This window comes from Chelonoidis abingdonii, chromosome 9, assembly GCF_003597395.2.
Source record: "Chelonoidis abingdonii isolate Lonesome George chromosome 9, CheloAbing_2.0, whole genome shotgun sequence".
Classification (NCBI taxonomy): domain Eukaryota; kingdom Metazoa; phylum Chordata; order Testudines; family Testudinidae; genus Chelonoidis; species Chelonoidis abingdonii.
Window position 1 is genome coordinate 22,790,402 of NC_133777.1, and position 22,803 is coordinate 22,813,204.

At 42.8% G+C, this 22,803-nt stretch overlaps 1 protein-coding gene across 1 annotated transcript in view; it reads left to right on the forward strand.

Annotated features, from left to right (window-relative positions):
• LOC116824393 (uncharacterized) overlaps nt 1-22,803 on the forward strand; it is a 179,900-nt gene that overhangs the window by 140,592 nt on the left and 16,505 nt on the right. The window contains exons 52-67 of the mRNA XM_032779632.2: nt 1,542-1,654; nt 2,912-2,993; nt 4,380-4,517; nt 5,691-5,853; nt 6,579-6,700; nt 8,401-8,541; nt 9,783-9,896; nt 10,294-10,422; nt 11,069-11,230; nt 12,920-13,084; nt 14,220-14,385; nt 15,289-15,473; nt 17,221-17,313; nt 19,969-20,173; nt 21,512-21,699; nt 22,648-22,745. Coding sequence (XP_032635523.1) covers nt 1,542-1,654; nt 2,912-2,993; nt 4,380-4,517; nt 5,691-5,853; nt 6,579-6,700; nt 8,401-8,541; nt 9,783-9,896; nt 10,294-10,422; nt 11,069-11,230; nt 12,920-13,084; nt 14,220-14,385; nt 15,289-15,473; nt 17,221-17,313; nt 19,969-20,173; nt 21,512-21,699; nt 22,648-22,745 — 2,264 coding nt within the window. The remainder of the gene's footprint in view (nt 1-1,541; nt 1,655-2,911; nt 2,994-4,379; nt 4,518-5,690; nt 5,854-6,578; nt 6,701-8,400; nt 8,542-9,782; nt 9,897-10,293; nt 10,423-11,068; nt 11,231-12,919; nt 13,085-14,219; nt 14,386-15,288; nt 15,474-17,220; nt 17,314-19,968; nt 20,174-21,511; nt 21,700-22,647; nt 22,746-22,803) is intronic.

Below are 22,803 nucleotides of genomic sequence, written 5' to 3' on the forward strand. Positions count from 1 at the left end.
ACTCACCAGGGGCCAGCAAAGACTGCACACATTCATCTCTTGGGAAGGGTACTGGTTGGAATGTCTCCTCACCTTCTGCTGGGTAACCATAGAAACAGTACTAGTAAGCTCCTGATGTAGCTTCCTACTTGAGATGAGATAATATGTAGCTAGGAGACCGATGTAGAATAAGGTACATTCTTCTTAAAATAAATATTAGATCCATATTGGATCCTCATATTGTCAGTGTTGGAATTAATATTAAGTATTTAATGCCAACATCTTACTAAAGAGGACAGGAACTACCATCTCACTTTTTCCACCTTGAGATCTTTTATTGTAACATCTTATCCTCTAAAAATTTCCATGAGAAAAGGAAGAGGACTGAGAGGCTGACTTCTTCAGTGCTTTATGCATGTAGGAAGCATGGGTGTAACTCAGAATTACTGAGCGCTCCAGCGACGCTAAATGCCCTCAGTTCCTGCTGATTCAGCATACATGACACATGCTGACTTCAGTGGCAGCTGAGGGTATTCAGTACCATGAGGGAGAATTCAGCACCTTGTAGGATCAAGCTCTAAATGAAGTATCTCCCAATAAGTCTATAAACATGTAAGTCCTATGGATACATTTATGTTAACTGGTGTTCATGGACATAGTACTGTATTAATGTAGTGCATCAGAGCTCGATACAAATGAGGTTACGGGAATTAAGCCTGCATTGTCTGTTTCAAGGTGATTAACTACGATAATCAAGGGATCCAGGAGGAAAATGGGGGGAATCTACTTCTAAACAAACCCATTTAGAAATATGTAAGTCAGCATTATAACTGCGAAGGCAGAAAATACCATTTAATATGAGTTAAGTCTCCTGGAGCTCCACTATAGCTCAGTTTTAAAGTCACCAACTATTAAATCATCAGATGTGAGCAGTAGAGCTCATTCAGTAAATACGCCGCTTTGTTAAAGTGGAGACACTTTGTAGAGCTGTGTCGGTTTCCACAAACCTTTTGTGGGAGACGCAGGTTCAAGTCTCTGCTCTGCCTGATTTGGGATGAAAACATTTGCCCTGAATCAGACAGCAGCAATTTGAACATGGGCTTCCCGCCTCCCAAGGCCAGTGCTCGGACCACCAGGCTACATTAAGTGAGACTGACTGACACACGCACACTCCCACTTTCATTAAATCATTCAGAAGGTTTGTTCATGGAATGAAAACAAATGTTGAAACCTTGAAAGTTGCCACAAAGCAGAATTATCATCTGCTGGTCATCTCGTTACTTCTTTGCCCAGCACTTTAAGATACGTTAAAGCAACATCAAAACTTGGGCAACTCTGAGGAACATTGCAAGGGGCATACAACCCATATAACTTATTATGAAGAGCTAAAAGACCCTGCGTGTTTTACTGTGTGTTGTATAATGGGGCACTTTGCATTGGGCTTTGCTTGAGTTAGCAGCTCCAACACCATAGCTTTAGAGACTAGCCTTGTACCAGAGAGCCTTGTAGTGAGAGACTGCCCTTTATTCATTCTGTTTGCTGCCTTTCTGCTTACTCCTCAGATAGCATTCCTCGAAGTCCTGACTGCAAATGAAATTGAAGGCTCTCTGAAGTTGACCTGTGAAACAAACATAAACCTCTTAGTCACCATCACTGTGAAAAATGAACAGCAAAGGTGAGAGGGTGATTTTGGTAATTGTAAAGATTTAATTAGGCTAGTGAGATCACAGAAATACAGTTAAGTCCTTATTAAATGGCCCAAATACTAATGAAATGGATAGTAAATCCTTAAATAAAATACGCAGCCCTAATAAACTGGCTGTTAGCTCAGGGAAATGTATGCAGGGCTGAAGAATGGTATCAGTCGCTAACTGCTGGTGATGGGGAAAATTTAGCAGGCATAGTCTGCTGTTCCCCTAGCCTGCTCCAAACACAGGGGTTTGGGAAAGTAGATGCACGTTTTGTGCTGGCCTCTTGACCATCCGCTGCCTCCTCCCACATTTCTACGAAGAAGCTGCAGCATGGAGAGTAGAATCTCTCTGCAAGCACTCTCCACTTCCCTACTTACCTATGCAGGAGAAAGGCAGCATTTCCATGGAGGTTTTGCCATTGCATTCCTTTGGAGGGGACCAGACGATTGAGGCTCTGACCCAGCAAAGTACTTAAGCATGTGTTTTAACTCCCATTAAAGTCACTTCAGCACAGTTAAGCATCAGTAAAAATAGTGAAGACTTCCTGATTCTTCTAATTTGGGGGCACTCTGATGCATAACACTTGTGGTATTTATGGTATTTATTTCCAGAATTCTTCTAAAACTTTTCAAGGCTGTTCTAAGAAAGATTAATAGAAATGTGATTCACTTCAGAAGGATTAGATAGACAATACTATGATAGAAAGGACTTGGAAAGACTAATGCACAAACTTATGAGCTTTCTAAGGGGTCTAAGAGAGGTGGTATTATTTTGGCTCTTGAAATTCTGGAATATTACTCATATATTTCAGTATATTCCAGCCAGAGACCTTTGCACTAAGAACTCATTCACATTTAGCTAGAATTCCGACAATAGCAAATTTTCATCTGGAAACAATGACTGTGAATACATTAATAGTCCCATATTCCCTAGTGCAAGTCCCATGTTCAAACCAGTGGTGTACATGTGATACGTTCCAAAAAAAAATCATATTCCTATATATACTTCCTTGGAATTCACATCTTCCATAGAGATCAGAATTTGTTGTTTTTTTTCTTTTGCCATGAACAAGTCTATTAAGTGCAATTCATAATTCACAAGACTCTGGTAGATTCAGAGGCTTACGCAGTGGCACTCATGTATCCTAGCAGTGGTCTGGACCCTTTTGAGTGTTGTGTTCCGGTGACTCAAGGGTAGTTTTAGAAATATTTTTGTCCAAACAATGTGTTTCTTTTCTCTAGTGAAGAACTGAATATAAAAGCCCTACAGAATGCCCCCTTCCTTCTTCAATACTTCCCCAGCACAGCTGAACTTTCTTCAAAGGTAACTATCTACAGGTTATCCATCATCCATGTCTTTTGCTACACCCATCTAATTTTTCAAGATTCTGACAGCAGGATTTCTAGCACTAACTACTATTAATTTTTTTATTATTGGTGGCTTTTTTTGGCACAGCACATTTCCAAGATGCTGGATATGTTCCAAGGTAATACTATCAGCATTCCTAACACAACAGGAGGGATTCATTTAGATCAGTAGATTCCACTTCCTAAGCACTGGATAAAGCAATGCCAGAATTTTGTATCCATAAAGAATTTTTTTTTGCAGTTCCAAAGCTGTGTTTACAATTACGTTAGTTATTTTAAAAAACAGTGGTCAGTGAGAAAATTGGTTTGGAGACTGGCTAGAAGCAGTGGGTGTGGAATACAAAAGCAAAGTGTGTGTGGGGGGAAGAATAGCATGATCATTTGTCCACAGGAGACAATTTGTGTGTGAGCAATTATTGCCAGAGTAACAAAGCCTAATTCCTTATGCATAAGACTATGTTTTAGTCATGGGTACTTTTAGTAAAAGTCATGGACAGATCATGGGCAATAAACAAAAATTCACAGCCCATGACCTGTCCATGATTTGGGCTGGGGGGGGTGCTCTGGTGGGGAGGTCCAGGGGTGCCGCAGGTGCTGGGGGGGTGGCCTGGGACCCCCAGCTGGTGCTGGGGGGTTGGAGGTGAGCAGTGCATGGCCCAGGACCCTCTCTGGTGCTGCGGTGGGGGAAGACAGGTGGCACACGTCCTGGGATCCCTGCTGGTGGTGGGGTGGGGGAATAGTTGGCAGGGCTGGCAGGCTCCCTACCCAGCGCTGCATGTCCCTGCAGCTCTTAGGGAGAGGGTCAGCCAAGGGGGCTCTGCACGCTGCTCCTGCCACAAGTGCTGGCTCCACAGCTCCCATTGGCTGGGAACTGCAGCCAATGGGAGCTGCGGGAGTGGCCCCTGCAGCCATGGGCAGTGCACGGAGCCCTCTGGCCCATCCCCCTAGGAGCTGCAAGGACATGCTGGTGGGAGTCGGGGAGGTAAGCACCCCTGCACCCCCACCCGTAGCCCTGAGCCCTCTCTCACACGCCCAAACTGCTGCTGCTGGCCCAGGGGATTCCCAGCTTGAACAGCCCCTGAGCCAGCACCGGTCACTTCAGAAATCACGGAGGTCATGGAAAGTCACGGAATCCGTGATTTCCATGACATACACACAGCCTTACATATGCATAGCATTGAGAACAGAATTCGTTTTGTAACCTTTCATGCTACAATATGAATGTAAGAAAGAAAATGACAAATCATACCCACCTTTTCATGTAATATACTCTGCCACAGAAACAAGAGTCTGAGTCTAATTAAGTTGGTTTTCTCTTTCACTTTAACTGCAATTCCTGTAGGTAAATTACTCCATGAGGGGAGCAGAAGCCAGGTTCTCTATCAGGATGGAGAAAAAGGATTTCCATCTTACAACTAAGTTAACTTTCACTGGGACCAGCTACAGAAAAGTAATTGAAATGATGCACACAATGCCCCAGGTTGGTATCATTAGCTAAATAGCCGCTGTCATTTTGTTTTCATGCTCAGGGTTAACCCTGCTCTTGTTGGAACCATTAGGAGTTTTCCTATTGACTGGGTTAGCAGCAGGAGCAGGCCTGTAGTATTCTATGGATCACGGTTAGTTTAGTTTAGTGTCCAACAATGTAACCACTGTTTGGTTTGGGATTTGTCTGCACATACATACAGACAGTGCACAGTATATACAAATACATGCTGTACAGAAAATGTTATAATATATTTAAAATTGAATATTGACCAACTCTTGCTACACAGTTACCACACCTGCTCATAGACTTTAAGATCAGAAGGGACCATTATGATCATCTAGTCTGACCTCCTGCACAACGCAGGCCACGGAATCTCACCCCCCTTCCCCACTCCTGTAACAAACCCCTAACCTATGTCTGAGTTATTGAAGTCCTCAAATCGTGGTTTAAAGACCTCAAGGTGCAGAGAATCCTCCAGCAAGTGACTCATGCCCCATGCTGCAGAGGAAGGTGAAAAACCTCCAGGTCCTCTGCCAAATTGCCCTGGAGGAAAATTCCTTTCCAGCCCCAAATATGGCGATCAGGTAAACCCTGAGCATGTGGGCAAGACTCATTAGCCAGCTCCCAGGAAAGAATTCTCTGTAGAAACTCAGATCCCACCCCATCACAGGCCATTGGGCATATTTACTGTTAATAATCAAAGATCAGTTTATTGCTTCCTAGTCTTAGTAGAGAAGAAAACTGTGAAAACTTGTTCTACCATGTTTGTAGTAACTGCTTGTACAAACACTGGATTTTTTTTTTAAATGGTGACACGGTGGTGTAATAGAGAAAATACTGTAATATGTGTGGTAAGCTAGAGATGGTAAAGTAAGCAATAAGTGTACGAAAACATATTGTTAAGAGGTTACAGTACTTTACTGTGTGTTTGGTTACACTAGAGAGAGTAGGATATTTGACAGCAGACATGCATTGTCATTTATATAATGGTAGTAACTAAAAGCCTCAGTGAAGGATCAGGGTTCCATTGAAGACACCATACAAACATTTATTTAAAATCAGACCACCGGCCCCAGTGAATTCAATCCCAAATTACACATTTTAGATTTTTTTGTCTCCAAAGCCCTGGTTTTTAATGGATTCCTCCCCCCATTCTATTTTCAGTTAAAAATTCTTCCAAGGCAGCTTGTGTTCATGACGGTTTACCAAAAAAGTAACAGAACTCATTTGTTGAGACACATTGTGCTGTGGAACGGCAAGGAGGTAAAAGTAACAGGCACTTACACTGGACTCTTCCCAAAGTTATCTGGAGGTCATGACATTAAGGGTAGGTTTCTCAAATTTCTAGGAAGCCTTGATAGCAGAAAATAAAGGAAACTTAAAAGTGAAGGACACAAAAGCTGGTTATCCTAAATATTTTAATGCCAGATTGGTCCCAAAATGTTTGAACCTATCCTAGAGATCTTTCTCAGGCAAAGTTGCCAATGAATTCAAGAAGTAAGAACTTCAAGATTGGGCCCTTTGTTTTTGTCCTTTGGGATGAGACTGTAAAGCGAGCTAGGTTATTTTATATGGCCTTCAGAAACCGCTTGTAATAAATTACATTCCACCAAGGCAGCCCAGGAGCCCCAGGGGCATCATGCACATTGCCTTGTGGTGTTCTCCCTAGGACAGTGGCCCTCTACCGCTCCCACCTTCCTAAGGGATTTGTCTAGAAAGACTATCTAGCCCCTGATGCTGAGATTTCTTCATGTGAAAATAACAACTTTCCTGGTGTTCCCTATGGGAATTTCTTTTGAGCAGATGTCATAATTTTAATTACTGTGTGATTGATTTATTAGTAAATACAGAAGTTTTCCCCCTTCTGTGGTTCAGTAGAAATCAACACATGGCACAAAAAAATGATTTTATGAGAAAAAGATATTCTTGCTAAGTGCCAAATGTTGTCCTTGGCTTCTTGAGGTGCTATGTCATGTGTCCTATCACTAATTAAAAGTAACAGAAAACCAGCATGGTAATCTGAAGTTAATCTGTCTGAACTCTTTCTTTTAGTGGAGTTTTTGCATCCTCTCTCCATCCCTTTTCCCTGGCATTCCAAGGTCAACGTGTATGTGGAGCATTCAACATGCAATCATCAGGATGACATTGCCATTGGTTGGAACAACAAGGACCAGGTAAAACAGCACACAGCACAGAAGAGATTTGTAGAATATCAAGTGTGTCTGAAAACACTAAACGAGACAGAAAGATAGTCAAGGAATTTGAGCAGGAGAAAAACGGTAGACTTATTAAGAACTTTGTAAAACTGCGAATGTGGAGCGGTCCTTATGAGTGGAACTACTTAAATGCATCCTTCATACGGCAACCCTACAAATGCTTTACAAAGAAAGGCAACCAAAGGCTAAATGGAAATGTTCCAGAGTGGAAGACTGAAGGAATGTGAACCCAAAATTAAAGGGCAAAGAACAGCTGTTCATAACATGCAGGCCAAGATTGGAGGAGCAAATGACCAGGATGGGGCAGAGGATGGATATAGGGTCAAAGAGGTAGAATGGAGAAAGTCTTTGGGGAATTTCAAAGCCTAAAGAAGAATTTTGAGTTAGGTGAGAAGCCACTGAAGTGGGGGAGGTGGTTGTAAGGGATTAAGAGACTGTTTCTTTCAATGAAGTGGGTCAGATTCATACTAACAGGAGTTAGACAATAAATACCCCAAGTGGCAGGCATTTTTAGCATTGGTGATTTAATTACAGCCTTTTCTTTTTTGATTTCTCCTAATTGGCAATAAGAACGATACATTTGGCATAAAATGTCTAATACATTTTACACTGTAACAGGTAAACCAGTTTCAGTGTTTAAAATAAAGGAGCAAATCTGCCTTTAAAAATAATTGGCAAAGTAAAGGACCATAATTTAATCAGAATCATCTCAGTTATAACATAAAAACATGGGTGAATAATTGAGTTCATATCAAGCTCTGATTTAAAGCAAATTGTGTATACTCTGAATTTGTATTGAAGGTATAATTGCCAACATACTGAGGCACTAAACAGGTTGTTACACTGGCATAATGTTACTCAAGACAAGTATATTTCAAAGAATATTATTTTCTTAATGATGGGAAGGGGAAAAGTAAAGTATAAAACCCGTTACCATAACGGAAAATGAATTTGCCTCCATAAAGAATCAGGCTTCCCTTAGAGTAATAATGTACAAGCACCAAAATCCCAAATGAAATGTAGCAGAGGGATATACAGGGAACCCTTCAACCACTGCCATTTCCATGTGTGGTGTGTGATGTTAAACAGTTCTCTCATAACACTACACAAGTTACACCCCAATTCTGCATCACTTGTGCATATACTTAAACTTCACATGCCATGGGAAGTCTTCTTGAAGCCAAAGGAACTGCTTGCAGTGCTTAAAATTAAGTGCATGTGTAACCCACACACCACCTGGGTGTGGTATTCTGTTGCAGCTAGTGGCACTGAGACCACTTAGTGAGAAAGATTTAATGAATCTGCTCTACAGCCATATGGCTTTTAGCTCATGCAGTAGAGGTTCATGTATTTAGCCCCAAAGGTCCCAAGTTTGATCCTGCCCGCCGACAACCGGGGTCTGTTGGCGTTACATATACATAAGTCGTTGCAGGATCATGGCCTTAGTGCACTGATAAAGAGAAATGCTGCATCCTGCTGAAACCACAGAGGAGATTTAGATAGTAAGAATGCCCTTACTCTAAAATTGACTTCTAGTGCTAAGCATGGCATTCATGTGAGTAAAAACTAGAAAACCAGCTTATGCTGGATATCCCAGTCCAGTGCGTGTAAGGAGGTTTGTTACTCATGCCACTTCTGTGTCTGTTGATGTTGCCCAGGTATTAATTTCATCGTCCCTGAAATTTGGAAAAGAGCATGTAAAGTACCGAGCCACTGTTGTGCAGCCGTTTAATTTCACCTTGAGACAACTGGAGGTCAGTTCCCTGTCTGAAAGAAAAGGTGGAAAGTACAACCAGCAGGTACGATAATGAGATGCTGCAAATTAAATAATATCTATAATAATATATTTATACTGTATCCTGCATTTCCAGAGCCGTATACAGTGGTCACCATTATACAGATGTAAGTTACCAAACTTTGCTGTGTCCTAGTGTCACAGATACCTCAATTTATTTCCTTTTCTAAGTATAGACACACAAATGTGCTTTATCAGATACCCTTGCATGAACTCTTGGGAACTGATAACATTTTACTGATGTCCAGTGTACATATGACACTTTGGTGGGCACAGCAGTGGGAAAGGGGGGTGGGTGGGTGTGCCAAATGAATTTTGGCCTAGAACGGCCACATAAATCCCTATTCCTATAAAAACTGCTCTGAGTTCTTTAATGTATACACAGAGCACACAGAACTTCAGTTTTTAGGCTCCAAATGAAAGTCCCACACAAAAAAGAAGGTAGGGAGCAACGAGGAAATCTGTTGCATGAAAGGAAAAAGGATTTAAAATACATTTGGCCAGGTTTGTCTGCAAAGTGCTTATGCTAGGAATGGAAAAAATAGTTTGCAAATCACCCCGCAAAATAAGAAAAATGGAAAATATTACATGACCTATCTGAAAGATGTATGTATGACATAGCATTTGCACTACAGGATCAGGGCATTTGCACAGTGAGTTATCACCTGAAGTTGATGATAATGCCCAACAATAAAGCTGCATGAATTGTGCAGTACTGTCTCTGGGTTGTTTTTTTTTCTGATCCTTGCACAGATAACAGAGAGTCTCAACTTGTTTTCGTACAAAAGTGATTGTATTTGTAGTGATCAGTATTTGCCTAGGGATAAGTCTTGTTTGTCCAGTTCTTATACAGGCAAAACTCCCACTAGAATTATTAATTTCAAGGGTAGTTTTGTTGAGGAAGGTCTATGGGCCCAAACCAATTCCAAATGAAGTCAACAGAAGGACTTTCATTGACTTCATTCTAAAAGTGCAGTTTTCTTATGGTGCAGAAGGTAGTTTTTGAGGCCTGACAGCATGCAATTCAGTAGAACATTCACACTCACTAGGACATGGAACATGGACGGATTTAGAAATGCCTCAACATTTTGTGAATATAAAATACTGGCCTTCCATAGTAGTTATTGCAACAAATATGGTTGTTTCCATTGGACATCATCTTTGGGAGTGTTCTATCAGGCTGTTCCATTAATTCTAGTCCTGCAGCCCAGGATCAATGTAGAAATCCATCTCTTCTGGTTTTAGATACAGCTCACTTGGAATGGTGGGCAGCCTGCTGACTTCAAAATTGCTTTGGAAGATAAATCTAAGTTCAACTTCACCCTTTGGGATGCTTGTGTGGCAATTTCTTCAGGTCAGGTATGAATTTGGAGTTCAATATTAGTAGGCACATTTTACTTTCTGAGCTTTAAAAAAATAAAACCTCCATCTAAAGTGTTCTCACAGTTGTGCAGACAAATTCCATTTCAAGTCTAAAAATAATTTGTGCATTCGGGATGAAACACTCTTGTGCTGATGACCATGGCAAGGGCTACACACTACTTAGGTTTCGCAACATGAACAAAGTAGAACTTAAAGGCACCGCTTGTGATAGCTCTCTGCACCGGGATGGATTCTGCTTTGGTGCATGTCTCAGGATAGCAATTCTCTAAGAGTTTATAAAATGCATTTTGTATAACTGCAAACTAATTTTCCAGAAAGGAAATACAAGACAGGCAAAGGACTAACATATATATTCCATTTTTCTCTCTTCCAGCTTCAGAAAGTACTAACTGTAGGAAGTCTTCAGGCATGTGGGTCTATAAAACAAACAACAGTCTTGTTTACTGAATATCTAGATCTGAACTGGGATGGAAAAAAAATCTCACAGAATTTGACATATGAGGTATCAAAAGGCTATTACATATGTTTACTCATCATATACTTTGCAGGAGCAATTTCTGTGTTGACAGGGTTTATCCTTAGTTTTTGAATTTCACATGTATCACCTTAGAACTCAGTGAAAACTCTAGAATGGATTTTGAAGCACAGTTTATAAGCATCTTCCATGGAGCTGAAGGAGGTTCCTTTCTTATTACTTTGTAAGTTATCACTATTTATGGATTTCCTTTATTTTCACATGGAAGAAGAGAGAGATTTGTAGAATAGCTAAGAATAAATCAAATGAAATAAAATACAGGCATCACTTCTGCCTTGAGTATACAATGATACTGTAGTGATGGTATGCATTGGGGGCCCAGTAGTTATTCTGATAAACCAACATGCTTTCTAGTGAAAGAACGGTGTTTTTGGATTATGCTGAAGCTTTGGCTCTTTGGGTAACAGGAATTGGGTGAGACATGGAACTGACACCACCAGTTAGCTGGCAATATATGTATATTGGACCTTCTTTTGGTTCAGAAGCAAACCCTGAGCATGGGATGGAGAGTGAAGCTGGCAACCTGATGTGTGGGAGAAAATGGTTGTTTTGGATAACTATAATTTTTCATTCAATTGATACATTAACAGAGTATTTTCTTGGTTTAATACAGAGAAACAGACCATTGTATCCAGATAAAATTCAGTTAGAAGCCACTTTGGAAAATGTTTTTCTGACCTCGTGCAGCAGGCAACATATTCTAGGTAAAATAGAAACAGACTTCTCAACTTGGCTGGATTATTACATGAGTCTTGCACTGTGTGACCTTCCAAATGTAAGTTGGATGTTAGTATATTGCTCCTACTGCAATTCACAAGTATTTGCGAGTTAAGTGACTGATTTTCATTGAGCCTTAGTGTTCTACAAAAATTACCACCAGATATTTGTTTCTAGAATTTAGCAAAATATAAATAAAAATTGAATGGCATTTTGGGATGGGGAAAAAGAGCTGTTACCATCAAACTCTCATTACTTTTTTATATATGTCCCATTTGGAGAGATTCTCTAGTCCCCCTTAAGAATGCCAGTCACTCCATTCCCATGCTCTCACTCAAAGGCCCTCACCTTTCCCAGAGCTCATCTATGCAGTTCCAGTAGCTGGTCAGAGAGGTCACCAGAGACCAATAATTGGGCTCTCCTTCAGCCCTAGCTATATTGCCTTGAGAGCATTCCCAGCCTTTGCTGGCTTTGGTGCTAGTGGTAGAATTTGGAGGTCAAGCTTTGGTCCCATGCTTGATGTTTGTTTTAGTTTACACTCCAAACTGGACATCTTTCTGTGTTCTGTCCTGTTTTCATGCTTAGAATCCAGAGCTCCCTGTAGATATTAAAAGCGTCACAATATTCACCAGCATACTTAAGGTCTGTATTTGTAAAATAAATTTGGTCTCTTCCCAGCTGCTTCCCTTTTTGGCAAGCACAGCAGGTTTGGGCCAGGGGTGAAAGTAAGTCAGGACAATTCCCGGTATGGGCCAGGGGGGCCTTCTGGCCCCCAGAAGGGGCGGGGCCTCAGGCAGAAGGGCCGGGGCTTGGGGGCCAGCATCCCCCAACCAGGCCTTCCAGGCCCCCTGGCCTGTGCTGCCTGGGAGTCCCATGTTGATTTAAAGGCAACTGCTCCCTTTTCCTCTCCCACCCATTGGAGGCTGGCGGGGGAGGGCAAAAGGTGCAGGGACATTAAAGCTCTTCAGGATCCTTTGCCGCGGCAGCACTTTAACCTTAAAGCAGAAATGTTAAAGCGCTGCCGCAGCAAAGGACCATCCTTAAAGCACTTTACCGTCCTTGCCCCTTTTGCCTCCCCCGTTGGCGGCTCGGCCAGTACGGGACCTTACCGGCAGGGCCGCCAACATGGGAGGCAAAAGGGGCAGGGACATTAAAGCACTGCCACGGCTGGGTATGGGCCGGTGCTGTTCTTACCGGTACGGAGTGCCGGCCCATACCAGCTTACTTTCACCTCTGGTTTGGGCCCAGTTAAAAATAGGTTCTCATCTTGGTCCCAGTAAAACTTTTTCAAAGTTTGGTGGTTGTTTATTTCTGAAGTTTGGACCTATCTTTACCATGTCACTTTAAAATCTGATGTATCCTTCTGCTTTAAAAATCTTCTGCTCATATATAATATGTATATATGTATATACAAGAATGACAGCTACAGTAGTTCAGTACAAGACCAGAAAGAAATTCACTTGTTTTATTAGAAATGCAGTTTTAGTGCAGCCATTCATCTAGTCTTGTAGAGATAAGTGATCATTGAATGTACAGTAGTTAAATCACAAAGATTTAGAGGCACAATAGAGTAAGAGGGAGCTGCAAGTTTTAAGAGGCATTGGTTTCTGAAATGACAAGTGTGGCTCATCATTTTGCTGTGTGACTGAGAGAATGCCAAGATCTGTGGCAACTCTTGCAGATTCTCTTGCTCTTCTTAATTTCCATAGTAAAACTCAGCCTAAATAGGGATGTTTTCCATGTTCAGGTAATTATTCTCTCTGGAAGGCATCAGCTCAACAGAGGAGACATCATCCTGCAGTCAGAAGGCAGACTCCACCATACTGGTGATGTCAGAGATGATGGGGTGCTCACAATAGCCTTAAAGAATAACAGCACAGCTAAAGTGAAGAAATATTTGATGGAATTTGAAGTGAGTTTAATGCTGGGCACGGACATCTGTGAAGTCTTTTAAAATAAGGGCTTTATAGCACTGTGTCGTTTTTTTCTCTGTTGAAGGCATACTGCCATCTAGCTTCCAATCTGTGCGAGTGCAGTAAATGACTAAGTAAAATGTGGAACATGCAAGCTTAAAATCAAAAAGGATTTTGCTTCATGATTTTGGTAGTAACCCTCTTTACCATGTTAGTGTGCACTGCAGATGCAGTGTGACCACAAGAGAAAAGAAAGTACCAAGACTAGACAGCTGCAGATTTTGGTGACAAATGCAGTAAGTGTACCTCTTCTGGAGTGTATGTTACGCTTTTCAAACGGTCTCCACAGCCTGCTACTGTATTCAGCACCTGCAGTTTAAGTGGCTGCCCTAGTTGACGAAGCATAAAACAGGATCTCAGCCAAAACAAGCACATTATATTAATGGGGAAACAAAAGGTCCATTGCCAGAAAACAACAGTGGTCTCTGCAAGAGAGATGGAGAACTGCCTGATACTATGATCATCAGTCAGGCAAACACCTTTCTTTCTCGCTTTTAACTTGTAGATAGCAAGTAAGATAGAGGAGCTCATGGGGAAGGGAAAAGCATTGAGGTCAATGCCTGACGTGTTGAGCATGTTTAGGGGAGGAACACGGATAGCTAACCATAATTATTTCATGCAACATTAGCGACCACTTCAAATATTTTAATGATTTGGACATTCTTCTAAAAGAACTATATCAAAAGAAGAGATATTAAAGGTGGGAAACTCAGCTCATGCATATGAGCTTTATGCTCCAGCACATACACTGTTAATGAGTGGCACAAGCTGGCAGCATAGCAAGTGACTGATGATCAGTGTTTCTTTCATTGCTACCATTAAAAGATTATCCACATGCCTGGCATAGTGTGCAGTGCTGTAATTGATTGACTCCACTTTGCTATCAAATTGTTCTGTCTCAAGTCAATAATCCTATTGCTTGAACTTTTCAACACAGGCATTGAAAAAATATCTCCATTGCCATCAAGTCTTATGTAAAATCCATTGGCATTCTGACATCATCACTGAATGTTGCTTCGTTTATTCTTTGCCTTGGCTCTGCATCAATGTATTTTTTTTTCCTTATGAATGCAGCTAAAAGCATCTGAGGATATTTGGCTAGGCCTGACAGGAACTGCTACTTCCTCAGCTGTTCAAAGCCAAGTCTTGATGGAGGGAAATATTGATCCAAAAGAGAAAGTAAAAGTAACTGCTTCTAAAGGAAAGGAGTGTCATCAGTATTACATGGGCTATGTAAAGGGTAAGTATATAAGGGCTGCAATTGTTAAAAATAAGCTGCAATTGAGAGCCAGTTGCACTGCACACACAGGAGAGGAAAAAGTGCTAGCTCAGTTCAGTTTTCATTGCCATTCAATCTGAGAAGTTCAGCCTATTAACAAAGGTGTCAATTATGATGATAGTTTTTCACTATATGGACCTTGTGTACTGAGTCCGACAGCTCATTTCACATAGGCTGTGTGATAGTGACTTGTGAATAACTCCCAACCAAGTCTGGATTTGAATAGGTGGTGATGTAGTTGAAAAGCTGTCTTGAGTGACTGATCCTCCCGTTGCGTACATAGGGTTTAATGTGCAAATCAAGGGTTGATAGCAATGGCTTGACTCAGAACCTGTGCATGTAGCAGCTGTGAGAAATGCCAGCAAAAGCCGTGCAACACCTCAGTTCTCCCTTCTTGGGATTCTCTTGCACAGAAATGGCTCAGTGTGTGGAACTACTGAATATAGTCATTTCTGGGGGCGTGAATGAGGGATTAGACTGCCCAACACATTTTCATTTGTGACCTCTGCAGGATTTGAATTAGTCTCCACCAGTGAAAACCTGCAGAAGTCAAAGGGAGAGCACAAGACTCATTATGGAGATCTGAGAAAAGAATGTCACCAACTTATTACATTAATCCAATGATTCAAAAAGCCTGCACGCTTTTAGTGTAAAGTAGATACAAGTTACACAACGGGAGAAATCCTAATAATGAAGCTGATTTGACTTTTCTCCTAGTTAGTCCTTGCTTCTCTCTGCAAGGACATAACCCCTCTAGCTATTGCATAAATACCACTCTATTCAATTAATTAGAAAGCTGGCTTTAAAACACCAATGCCTGGCAATGTTGTCTGAGCAAATGTATATCTCCTTTTACTCTCCCAGGGGACTTGGAGGAAGGAGTAGAGCTCACTGCATGTACTGATGGACAACAGATGGCTACCATTAATGCTTATCTCAGTGTTAATGGCATAAGGCAAGAAAGGATGGGACAATTGATCCTCGCTGCTGTTAACCAGAGCTTGAGTTTGGTGGCTCATGGTTGTGGAGATCCAATAGTTAAAACTGAGGTGAGATGCCTTTAGCAGCAGTTGATAGTAGTGCTGCATTTTGAGCTACAGAATATTTTCTTAACCCAGGTATGGGAAAACTTTCTGGCGTGAGGGCCACATTGGGTTTCCTAAATTGTATGGAGGCCCGGTTAGAGGAGGGGGTCATGGCCTAGCCCCCACCTCCTATCTGCCCCCCCTGTTCCCTGATGCCCCCCTGGGGACTCCTTCCCCATCCACACACCCCTGCTCCCTGTCCCCTGACCACCCCTGGATCCCTGCCACTCTATCCATCCCCTCCTCTCATTCCTGATGGCCTCCCTGGGACTCCTAACCCATCCAACCATCCCTTCTCCCTGTCCCCTGACTGCCTCTGGAATCCCTGCCCCTGACTTCCCCCTGCCGTCCCATTCAACCCCCCCTCCTTCCTGACTGCCCCCCCAGGACCCCTGCCCTACCTCCATTCAACCCCCTGTTCCCCCTGACCCCTATCCACCACCCTGAACTCCCCTGCCCTCTATCCAACCCCCCCTGCTCTGTGCCCTCTTGCTGCGCTGCCTGGAGCGCTGGTGGCTGGCGGCACAGCAGCCATATCGCCTGACTGGAACTGGCCGTGCCGCCATCGCGCAGCACAGAGACAGAGTCAGGCCAGGCTCTGCAGTTGCACTGCCCCAGGAGCTCGCAGCCCTGCTGCCCACAGCATTGCACCAGCAGCAGAGTGAGCTGAGGCTGCGGGGGAAGGGGAGCTGTGGGGGAGGGGCTGGGGCTAGCCTCCAGGGCCAGGAGCTTGGGGGCCAGGCAGGATGGTCCTGCAGGCCATAGTTTGCCCACGGGCCGTAATTTGCCCACCTCTGTCTTAACCTCATCAAATTAGTGGAACATCCTCCAGATGGGTTTCATTTATGGATTGTATCCAATAACATGGCACATTAGAGGTGTTTGGGATTCTCCCCTGATAACACTGTATATTATGCTACCATTTTTATATCTGGGATGAGTCAACATTTGGGTGGGTCTTGTAAAAAGTGGAGTTGAAAAGATCAACTCACCTAGAGCTAGACAGTAAGGATTCTGTCATCGCATAAAAATCCTACAGAACTCTGTGCTCAGACCACAGGAAGAATATCGAACATGTGTGACAATGTTACTGTAAGAAGATAGTGGGCCAGATTCGGCAGAGATATGGAAAACATGCCTTACTGCACTGGCAAGGCCCCTTGCATTGCAAGATTCACTCCCGTGGAGGGTGGATAGGGTTTCTGCTGCAGCCTCCTGTGTGCTATCCATTGGGGGAGGGGGTGGAGATTATATGTATCACAATAGCACCTAGGGGCCCTGATCTCAGCTGGGGCCTCTTTGTGTTAGTACAAACATAATAAGAGTCAGACCCTGCCCCCAAAGAGCTGATAGTATAAATAGAAGAGACAGACAAAAGGAGAGAGGGAAGCAATTTCCCAATATCATCCAGCAGGAATAGAACCCAGGTTTCCTGAATCTTAGTTCAGTTCCCGAGACTCTGAACTCTCATCAGGGCTCCCTAGGAGTGCTGCAAGGAGGAAAATCTTCAGAGAGCTGTGGAGTCAGCAATTTTCTCCTGTTCCCCTCTCTAGCCCAGGCTGCACCCTTTTGGAGCAATGTGCAGCTTGTTTCCTCACTGGAAGTTCAACAACCAGGGGGCTCTGCTGGAGTTTGACTAGACTCTTATTGATTTTGGCTCAGCACAAGTGGTTCCTAAATCATAAAATCCTGATATTTCATATTTTCACAGAATAAACTTAACGAAATTGGGTCCCACCTTAAAGCCAAACTCATGGAGAAGATCAAAAAGTTTGATGAATCTGTTTTGAAATTCAGGAGATCAGTAAGTAATGAACATGACCAGTTGGCTTAAAGATTAACATCTTAGAAATGGCTAAATCACCTAATGCAGGATGGTCCCATTCTGTCATGCAGTATACCTGAGAACACCATGAAATTCTGTGCAAGAACCATCCTTGCTATTCTCTGGGAAGGAGTCATTGTGGGGTGCAATCCAGACCAGTGAGGGGTTGTCTCACCACCTGCCCTGCAACCTTGGGTATCTCACAATGCTTTGCTGGTGTAGCTCCAAAGCTAGTCAGCTCACAATCAGCCTAACAGCATGTAGGTAACAGCCTGAGGGTCTGTGTATAGCTGCAGTTCTGGATCAACAGCTCTGATCCCAGCAGCCTGTCAGTCACACTCTGGCTTCCACCAGCCTTGGTTACTACTTGCAGGGTGATCCCAGCACACTCCCAGTCCCAAAATATGTGTTCTGCACAGTCTAGTCCTCTCCTGGGCAGTTCAGATATTAGAAGTCTATTGCCCCTGTAAGGGGACAATATCCAGCAGCTTGCTCCTTTAACTGGAGTTACCCAAACAGTTCAGTTTGAACACAACGCTGGATTAGTTTTGAATAAAAACAAAACAAATTCATTACATTACGAAGAGAGAGATTTTAAGTGAGTACAAGTACAAAGTATTAAAGTAAAAAATGGTTACAAGAGAAATAAAGAGGGAACATTTTCTAGTAGCTAAAACTTAAAAACTACTCTTGGTTCAAGGTAAAATCCTTGCCACGTGTTTCCAGCAAATTTTCATGTCAGGATCCCTTCCAAAGTCAACAGGCTGGTGGTTGTCTTCTTCAGTGGGGAAGAGAAAGAGAAACAAGAGACACAGACTACCTGGGGTGTTTTTGCCCCTCACTTTTATAGTCCAGGCCACCTTTGAAATGCTTTTTCCTGAGGGTTACCCCAAGATAAAGTTCCTTCCCGCTATGAAGACTGAGACATGGAGGCTCGTGGTGAAAGATGTTCCATCTTATTTGTTAAAATTCAGATCAATCTGTTCCTGCCCTCCCTTCACTGCCAAAGAATGGCTACTTGACTGGTGATTTACAGTCAACATCGATGACACCCGGCTAGAGGCATCAGCTTGTCCTTTATCTTTGCAAAACTGATTTACCCTCTCTTGCTGTCTCAGGGGCTCTGTTTACTACTTATATGTAAACTGCGGTAAACACACTTGCCTTTATTTAGAACAGACTGTTTAACAACTTCTGCCTAGTCAGGGCTACATGAGTTTGAATATATGCTAACAACATTATATGGGGGAATTATAACTTTACATATAATTTTGCTGCCTGCATTTCACCATCATATTATTGGTCAGTGAATTATTAGTTTTCAAATGATACCTCACAAGGCACATTTTGTACAAAGATTATGACAATAGTGTGTATGGTGTGAATACAGGTCTTTCGGTGCTTTCGGTCACAGTCATTAATACAAATTGAACACCATTGTATTAACTCTTGTTGTTTTATTTAATTTGAACTATTAAATGGTTCATCCTTTGTGGACACTGCTGTTCATATAAAGGAAAAGCACACTCCAGCCTTATAAAGGTTCCATGTGTTTGTAACAAACCCTAAGGGATGTTGACCCACCTCAGCTCCCAGAGGCTTTAGTGGAATTATGGGCACTCCAGTACCTTCCAGGATCTGGTCCTATAAACCTACCTTTGGTTTTCAATAAATCAGATAGCCCTTTTCTATAGGAATCTAGCAAGAAAGATACAAAATTGTCACAGATTCACAGGGTCTGATCTATGTGCCAGCCTGTAGCCAGTCCTTTCGGAGTGATCCCTTTAGCATGCCAGACCCCAAGGGTCCCCATAGTTCCACAGGGGCAGGCCTATGGCCCCCACAAGCCTGAAACTGGGCCTTGGGCACCAGCAATCCCTGTCTCTCTCTGTGACTCCCTACAGTGAGCCCAGACAGGCCACATTCCTGTGGGAGGCTTGTTCTTTACCCAGCAGCCTCTTCAATAGGAGCTAACAACGTATTAGTCACCTGGCATGCAGAATCTCAAAGTCTTTGGGTTAGCATGAGAGGGTCAGACTTAGGATATGGTTCCTATTGGTGGAAGCCAGGGTGTTGCTATGCTGTACTTTCCCTGAGCCCATCCTTGCCTGCTCTGTCTCCTTTGTCTCCTAGTTCCAGGAGTGCTCTGTGTACCCTGTTCCTCTTAATGCAGACACCTGACATCTCTTGGCTTGTTCTCCAGACACAGCCATGCTGTGTTCACATCCACAGCTGCCTCTGCAGCTAAGTGGTAATTTTTGGTCATTGGAGTTCCTATTGTTTCTGTAGGGTCTTCCAGTCAAATGTGTTGATTCCAGCCCAGACAGTTCTAGTGGCTGTATGCCTCACATACCTAATCTGATCTCCCATGCCTAAGGAGAAAACCAATTCTGCCCCCCATAGGTAGTGATGCAAAGCTGATGGGTACAGAGTCATACAGATAGTGCATACAAATAGTACAGAAAATTCCCACATTCATCACAAAAGCATTATAGGAAAGCTGTGAGGTTTGCTGATAAAGACATGGTCGTCAGCTCCAAAGCACTGATTACTGTCGTAGGAAAACAGGCTCCAAAAGTTTGCTAAGAATCACTGCATATGTCTACATTTCTTCTTGTTTGGGGCCCACTGCAGGTGCAGCAAATTGATTTCCTGTATGAAGCAGCTGGTTGGCCTTTGAAAGCCTCCCAAGAGGTTGCTGGAATCCTCCAAAATGGGGGGAAAGCTGTCACTCAGATGTGGAAGCAGAGTGGAATCAGGCAAACCTTGAGGAATAACCTCCCACTTTACTTGGAAAAAATTCAAGATACTGTCCAGCAAATGCAAAATGAACTGCAAAGTAAGCAGAACCATCTAAAGCATGGGGGGTATTCTGCACAGGGTGAAGTCCGTGCAGGAAATAAGCAGGGGCTAGAAAACTGAATAATTAAGATGCTGAATAGGTTTTATTTTGATCTTTGAAAAAGTGCTGATCTAGACTCTGGGCTGTGATAGGTTATTTATAAATATCTATACAAACTCCACTGGATCCATATTTACACAGATCATTTCTCCAGTTGCCACAGTGTCCCACTTAACCGAGGGAACGATGTGTGGCGATTGATGCATTGGTGGTTGATTTAGCAGATCTAGACCCACTAAACCAACCACAGCTTGCTCTCCCATTGACTCCTGTATTCCCCCTGAATGAGAAGCACAAGGGGAGTTGATGGGAGAGCATCTCCCATCGACATAGCATAGTGTGGACCCCATGGTAAGTAGATCTAAGTACATTGACTTCAGCTATGTTATTCACGTAGATCGTTAGCGCTTAGACCGATCTCCCCCTGTAGTGTAGACAAGGCCTAAGACTGGCAGTGGATTCCTCAGTGAAGGAGCACATGCTGAAAATGCCACCCCCACCCCCAGCATTTAAACCAAAGAACCATTAACTTGAGGACTAGCCTGTTGGAACTTGTGTTAGCTAGATTCTGGGCACTGTACCTGTTCTATGGGTAGTATGCTGCCAGGTCATTCCATTGCTAGCAGTTCACATGATGTTTCAGATGGATGACATTTGCAGTCAAACTAATAGAGGAAAATCAAGTGAATTGTATTCATCTGTGATTATCAGCTGTCTCCATCATGGCACAAGAGAAAACTTCTACCCAAGTCACGGAATGTGATCTGTCTCCCTATTGCCAATACCAGGACTTAGTCCTTGGACTCAAGTTCAATGTGTATTTATGCTTTCGGTTATAATAACCAAATTGTCCCCTTGCTCCTCATTGGAGGGTGATGAGGTGGGAGGAAAGCCTGCAGTGATAGAGCAGCCAGGTGCTGAGGCATTCTGCCCATGCAGCACAGATAGGGACAGACTGAGGGAGCCCGAGGAAAGCATGTTATGTAACTTTCCTTACAGTGGATTTGAAAAAAGCAGCATGCATTCCCCACCATCTCAGTGTCTCCTGCTGGATGCTGGAAAGGCAGACCAGGGCCATACCTGTTTTCAATAACCTGTCCTGCAGAGAAGATTAAGGACTGAAGCTCTCATCTCCTGTGCAGGGAAAGATCCCCTTTTCTCCCTCTTGCACTCCCACCCTCCACCTGTGCTGGGGCAATGAAAATTTTGTCCTGAGGTACAGCTGGGGACTACTTTAAAATCTATTTGCTAAGGTCAGTTTCACACTTGTTTCAGAGCCATTAGCAACGCTGAAGGATGCCTACTATGATGTGACTTTGAAGCCACTGGATGAGGTTTGGCAAGAGAAAACAGAGGCATATATGAAGAAAATCCAGGATTTTGTGCCCAGTATTGTAAAGGATGTATGGTTAATGGAACCAATCCAGGTGACATTAAGAGCCATAAAAACAGGCTTGGATATGGTTAGTATAAAACAATGCTTCATTTTTATATGGGTTAGAGGGGATAGCTTACAGGTCTAAGCATCAGCTTTGAAATATCGAGAGTATCTCTATATATACAGGTCTGGTTCAGGTCCCACTCAGGCTGATTTACCTTGAATCTTTTCAAGGTAGATGCCATCATTGGATCCCTTTCTGTTTTGGGGCTGTTCACATGAGATCTTAATAAAATTCAAGGTTTTGCCTGCTTTGTGTGAACATCAAGGGCCATATTCCTCAACCTGCCCTCAAACTAGCTACTGAAATTGCACCTAAAATTTTAAGCAACATTTTTGTGTATGCAAATTGCACAGGTAGATTTCCCCCTTCCTGCTTTGTGCATATACCACTAATACATGGGTATGGCTGTTTGCTACTTTTGAAAAAGTGGCCTGGTATCTCAGTGACATGTTTCATATTAGAGGGTGTGTCACTCTGGTGTCTTTGGCCACAATGACACTACTAGCAGTGTGCTTGTCGTCCACATGGTTACTGTCTTCCCACCCCAGAGCTACTGTGTAATTCCTGTCAGTCTACAGTTTGTAAATAGCTTTGGGGACCTTCAGAGGTAAGGTATACCTAAAACTATTTAAAGAAGGCTGTCTGTGCTGCAGAACCAATGCATATAACGGAGATCTCAATCATTTGTAGTAGCAACTGTAGCACATCAACTCATTGAAGTGTTGGTACATGTTAAATGACATCCTCATAAGAAAGCTGTATTTCTCTCTGATATCAACATGGCTAACTTCTCATTCACAAGCTATCTCTAAATAACAGGATGACATGCTGTCAGGCAAGTGACAAATGTGAGGGATGATTGAGTGTTTGTGAATAGTCTTTTGATATCAAGACAATGTTCTGGCTGGTCCGAAAACCATGTTAATGTCACGGTTGATTTTATAATGTGCTGTTCTGGTTCCCCACTAGGCAACACACCAGATGCTGAGGTGGGCAGAAGCCAAGTTTTCCAGAGCTGTGAGCAAGATCCGAAAGCCTTTATCAAACCTGTACAGTTTTTCAGCCAGGTAACAATGGGTATTCCTGGATATGGGTATTCCTGCAGTAGAGTCTTCTAAACAGATA